At 44.1% G+C, this 5,311-nt stretch overlaps 3 protein-coding genes across 4 annotated transcripts in view; 2 read left to right on the forward strand and 1 right to left on the reverse strand.

The window, feature by feature from the left end:
• The window catches only part of alms1 (ALMS1 centrosome and basal body associated protein), an 18,193-nt gene extending 17,946 nt beyond the window's left edge, over nucleotides 1–247 (forward strand). The window contains exon 11 of the mRNA XM_031877399.1: nucleotides 236–247. Coding sequence (XP_031733259.1) covers nucleotides 236–247 — 12 coding nt within the window. The remainder of the gene's footprint in view (nucleotides 1–235) is intronic.
• On the forward strand, nucleotides 122–3,067 carry LOC116399902 (Alstrom syndrome protein 1-like). 2 transcript variants are annotated; one of them, XM_031877366.1, is made up of 4 exons: nucleotides 122–737; nucleotides 938–995; nucleotides 1,400–1,499; nucleotides 1,594–3,067. In XM_031877366.1, exons 1-4 carry the CDS (start codon nucleotides 584–586, stop codon nucleotides 1,639–1,641), a joined length of 360 nt encoding a protein of 119 aa, XP_031733226.1. In that variant the 5' UTR covers nucleotides 122–583; the 3' UTR covers nucleotides 1,642–3,067. The 2 variants fall into 2 exon arrangements, with proteins under 2 accessions (XP_031733226.1, XP_031733225.1); XM_031877365.1 differs by having other exon boundaries at nucleotides 1,400–3,067.
• An 814-nt stretch (nucleotides 3,068–3,881) lies between these two features.
• LOC116399912 (dynactin subunit 1-like) overlaps nucleotides 3,882–5,311 on the reverse strand; it is a 38,897-nt gene continuing 37,467 nt past the window's right edge. The window contains exons 26-28 of the mRNA XM_031877400.1: nucleotides 4,379–4,452; nucleotides 4,202–4,291; nucleotides 3,882–4,072 (exon numbers count right to left, since the gene is read on the reverse strand). Coding sequence (XP_031733260.1) covers nucleotides 3,935–4,072; nucleotides 4,202–4,291; nucleotides 4,379–4,452 — 302 coding nt within the window. The 3' untranslated portion in view covers nucleotides 3,882–3,934. The remainder of the gene's footprint in view (nucleotides 4,073–4,201; nucleotides 4,292–4,378; nucleotides 4,453–5,311) is intronic.

Below are 5,311 nucleotides of genomic sequence, written 5' to 3' on the forward strand. Positions count from 1 at the left end.
AGGAGGAGAGATCACAACACACACACACAGGAGGAGAGATCACAACACACACACACACACAGGAGGAGAGATCACAACACACACACACACACACACAGGAGGAGAGATCACAACACACACACACACACAGGAGGAGAGATCACAACACACACACAGGAGGAGAGATCACAACACACACACACAGGAGGAGAGTCTTCTCTGCTTCGGTAGACATCACTCCACTGTGTCTTCACAGAGACAACGTTAATGCTCCGATTATCAAACAGAGAACCTTTAAATAGATATAGAAGAAGAAACAGAACATCTGTCGGTATTATTTATTAATCGTTTAGTCAAACACAAACCACTTGTTGCTGAGTCGGTCACTTCTTCATAACTGAACTCAGAGCTTTCATGTGAAACAACCTAAACTGTTCATGTAGAATAACATCACTTAAGATTGAGAAAAGATCACGTTTTACTGCCTGTAAGATGAACTGTTGGGAGTCCTGATAGGATTTAGATTTTACATTTTTAAATCTCTTGTTATTGATTAACACATTAACATGAATGTTCCTCTTCCCTCCTGCAGGAGGCTCTGGAGATGCGTCGTCCAGAGTTCATCTCTCAGTCCAGGCGGAGGGTGAAGCGCTTGGCTCTGCAGGTGGAGGAGAGGAAGCTACGGGAAGAGTTCAGCAGAGAGAGAGACGGACTCTTCAGCCGGCCCGGAGGACCAGGGAGGCTCCAGAAGCCTGCAGGTAACCGACGGCAAACACCAGGATTTGTAACGTCACACCTGCCGGACACCTGGTACACTAGAAGTAGAGAGCTGGAGTCCCTGAACGGAGGTGCTGCTGATGTCCTGTCTCACCGCTTCATATTGTATGTATCCAGATCACTGCTCCTGACAGTCCTTGCATGTGTTTAAATGTGTTTCCTCTGTTATCCGTGTGTTCAGGCAGCGCTCTGCTCAGGAGGGCTGTTCCCAGGAGAGAGATGATCCAGAGATCCAAACAGTAAGGTTCTCATTTAGAGACGTAATATAATAAGATTTATTATTCTAAAGAAAAGTACTACCAATACTTTGCACAACTTTAGTAGCAATACTTAAGACGATCTTGGGTGATTTATGTACCACATGCATAGAGAATGTATATAAAAACACGAGGTAAAGTGAAATGGTACATCGTTATATCACCATTTGGACTTTGACTGGATTCAACATTGATTTAGTGTTTTTAAAATGTTAAAAGCAAGTGATGTCAGATCTGTTTATTGATCTGGGAACTGATGACGTTTGAAATGCAGCCGTTGTATTAAAGGTTTAGTACTGTGATCATCACTGGCACGGGTGAGAGTACAGCTGCTGCTGCAGTACTTGTGTTTCAGATGTTGCAGAATATATTTGTCTCTTCACCAGGATCTATGAGAGTCTTCCGGAGGTGCAGCGGCGGAGAGAGGAGGAGAGAAGGATAGCAGAGTATCGATCCTACCGGCTGAACGCTCAACTCTACAACAAGGTACGACACAAACCGCTGCTCTCGCTCACAAACACGGAGAACTGTTCATCCACACGTTCTCCTTAAAGCTGCTTCCTGTTCTTCTGTGTTCCAGAGGATCACCGACCGTGTGCTGAGCAGGAGAAGAGCAGCGTGGCACTGAAACGCTCTACTGCACATTAAATGATGTGAAAACGTTTCTACACTTTTTATAACAAAACTACCGAACTTAACTAAGAAACACTTTTTATTTATTTGCGACCAATTAGTTTTAATAGAACATTATGTAGAAAAGTAGAGTTTTACTCGTTGGATAAATATTTTGACCTTTTTCTACTCAGTAAAATGTGTTTTAATGTAAAAAATAAACCAGATTCTTTTTAACATTTATCCTAAATTCCACGTTGTGCATGCAGACAGTGAAGGCTGACAGACACTCCGGCTTTATGTCTTTATTGATCGGTTATTGGTGCAGGAGCAGGAAGCCACACGAGGGGAACGCTGAGACAAGTTGCTGAATCAGCACATCAGACAACACAACGAGTACATACAGACCTTTGTCCCTCTCAAGCTACAGTTATGTAGATGCCCATTCATTAAAACTTCAAGTTAAGACAATACTGTGTAAAGATAGTCTAATAAAACAATGAGCATGGATTAATAAAGCAGCCGTGGCAAACGTGCTGAAGAGAAACAAAGATTCTTTGGCAAAGATGTAGTTTTGCTCTGAACGAGGTTTGAACTAAACAAATGAGACGTAAGGCAGCCGAGCGTCTTCACCACGAGGCTCTCTGCAGCTTTAAGGCTCCGACAGCAGCAGGAGTCTCAGCACAGCACACACACACACACACACACTTCTGGCTCTTTGTGATTCAGTAACGTCACCGATACAACCAGCATGTACAAGTACACCACAAGTGTAATAAATAGTAAATCATTTAAACCATATAATGCTTCATTTGAGTCTTTGGATAACACAGTCGCTCCCTCCAGGTGAATCACGTTCCTCTTGTTCTGTGCCGTCCAGAGCACAGCACTAAACCCTCCTCACAGTTTACCTGCATGTTGACTTCATCGATAAAACCATTCTGTCATTAAAACATCAGTGAAATGAAGTTACTTATCCGAGCAGAGCGAATGTGCAGGATCACCTTCTGTGGCTTCATCGCTCAGGACTTGAAATATGTGCAAAAAAGTCTCTTTTTGATCAAACCGCAGTAAAATATCCACGACTTTAAAATGGACAAATCATTTCTACATCACACGATCCTTCTTTCCCTTTAGACAGTCAAGTTATAAACACAGCAGTGACACACAACACACAGTCATGATCGCTCTGGTGCTGCGTCGCTCTAACAGCGTAACGTACGAACACAACGTGAAGGTTTCTCAGCGGGTCACAGAGCAGCTTCATACGTATTCTACTCAACAGCAAAACAATGTGACTCTGGGCAGCATGCAGCAGCTACAAGCGTCTCTACTTCTGTCTCCTGTCTTTAGTCGACAGTACTCAGGGCTGGAGCTGAGTCACGCACGTCTCATACAAATCACTTCAACTTCAGTCTGATCGGATCTGAATGTTTCCATCACTGGGAAGTTTTACAGGAAAGAGTCTAATATTTGATGGTGATAGTTGAACTCTTTGGACGTGTAAACCACTAAAGTAATGTGCTTCTTTCCTGATCTTATCTTTAGAAATGAACAACTGTCGTTCGGCCTACAGTTAGTGATCAGAACAATTCATCTTCACATTATTCTCTTCGTTCTTTTGTCAACAAAATGCAACAAAACAGTGAAATGTTCCAATTGAACAAAGTCTTGAGTGAGAATGTGCTGTAATTACATTGAATGTGTCGTAACTCAGTTATCCTGTTCTACACATGACATCTGTTGCACGTCTGTCCATCCCGGGAGAGGATCCTCCTCTGTTGCTCTCCCTCAGGTCTCTCCCTCTTTTCTCCCGTTAAAGGGGTTTTTGGGGAGTTCTTCCTGTTCTGATGCGAGGGTCCCGGGACAAGAGGATGTCACATGTGTACATATTGTAAAGCCCTCTGAGGCTAATTTATTATTTTAATAATAATTTGATTTTGGGCTATACAAAAATAAATTGAATTGAATTGAGTGACATCTTCACAAACATCTTCAGTTTAGTGTTAAAAGACAAAAAAAAGCAGCAAGTCCTTAAACTTAGGGCCCGTTATCATTGAATGAGTGAACTACAGCCCCGACCGTCACTCATCAACCTGCATCTCAAAGAAGATCATTTCCTGCAGGTTGTAATCTCTCCACTCGTGATCTGAAATACCTCCTGGTGTGACTGGTTTGGCCCTGGAGAGGAGACCAGGCTGCCACGCTGTTGGTGTGTTTTGGTGGTGTTGGGTGTGGGTGTGGTGGTGGTGGTGGTGGTGGTTGTGGTGGTGTTGTGTTGGTGCAGCAGGCAGGATCTCAGGTGACGTTTAGGTCTGCAGCAGACTGTGAACTCTCTGCAGCTGAGACTGTGACAGGACGAGGCGATGGACCTGCTCCTGGCCGCGGTTACACGGCACCATGACCCGACCCACCAGCACCGTGTCGCCCTGCTTCTCCTCCTTCGCCTAAACACAAGAATGGGTTCAATATGGTGGATGGTGGTAAGATCCTTCTCACTTCTAGATGAAGACGAGATGAAGGACAGCAGGGAGGGAGACAGTAGATACTGGAACAGGTGCATCTGAAGTACTCACCTTTACAAACAAGGTTGAAGGGAACGTCGCAAAATCAGACGACGCTCGAGCTCCAGGCTGCTGGTGGACGACGTGCTCAGCTACTTCGTCCTGACCGAGTGGAGAGGAGGAAAGAGGAGGAAAGATGAGGACGTTTGTTACTGAATCAGCCTGTCAGGTATTGAACGGCGTGCTCACCTTCAGGCGGCCCAGAGTGTCGCTGAGGGACTGTAGTCTAGCCGTCTGCTCCAGCAGCTGAGCACCAGGAGTCACTGCAGCACAACAACAAACCTGAGACTCACTCAGGGGTTCATATCAGCAGAGTCATGTTGGCGTGTCTCATGCTATGGTGTGCAATGAAAGTCAGACTATACTACGACGTTTTATGACATGCTATACTTTTCTACGACGTTTTAATGATACTTTTATAACGTTTTTACAATGTACAATACTATGACTTTTGAAGACATGACGAAATACTATAATATGACATTTTAAAAAGGTACTATACTTCGACTTTTAGGACATTTTCAGGACATGCTAAACTATGACATTGATTTGACAGTCATATTTCTATATTATTTCTGCTATTACCACTATTATTATCACTCTATTGTATCCACCACTCCATTATTAGTCCTGTTTCTATTCTAGCGTTGGTGCTGTTATTGTTGTCTCTCTCAACGTTACCTCACAGGACACTAGTAGCGAGCAGTATCTTAAGGAGGATGAGCCTACAGACACAACATGGATGCTGCAGGACGTCGTAGTTCAGAGGCAGTGCCCTCTCTACTTGTTTCTATTGCTCTGCTCACTTAAAGAGAACGTGAGACAGAACATGCTTTGAACTTATTTTGAACCTTTGGCATTTTTCTGCTTCATTGAAGGCATTAACACAGAGCAGACAAATTATAGGATGGAGTCTGAACGACTGCTGAGCTTCTGATGTTGCAGAGCGACGGCGTTGAGTGTCCTCTGGATGAAGTGGCTCCTCTCTGCTGTGGTTACAAACGTAGAGCTTATTGCATCTAAGTACTAATCGACTCAGTCCATCACTGTGGGAAAGCATCACTGGCCACCAGCTCTCTCTCTCTCTCTCTCTCTCTCTCTCTCTCTCTCTCTCTCTCTCTC

Source organism: Anarrhichthys ocellatus, unplaced genomic scaffold, assembly GCF_004355925.1.
Source record: "Anarrhichthys ocellatus isolate YVR2014 unplaced genomic scaffold, GSC_Weel_1.0 scaffold135, whole genome shotgun sequence".
In the NCBI taxonomy this organism is placed as follows: Eukaryota; Metazoa; Chordata; class Actinopteri; order Perciformes; family Anarhichadidae; genus Anarrhichthys; species Anarrhichthys ocellatus.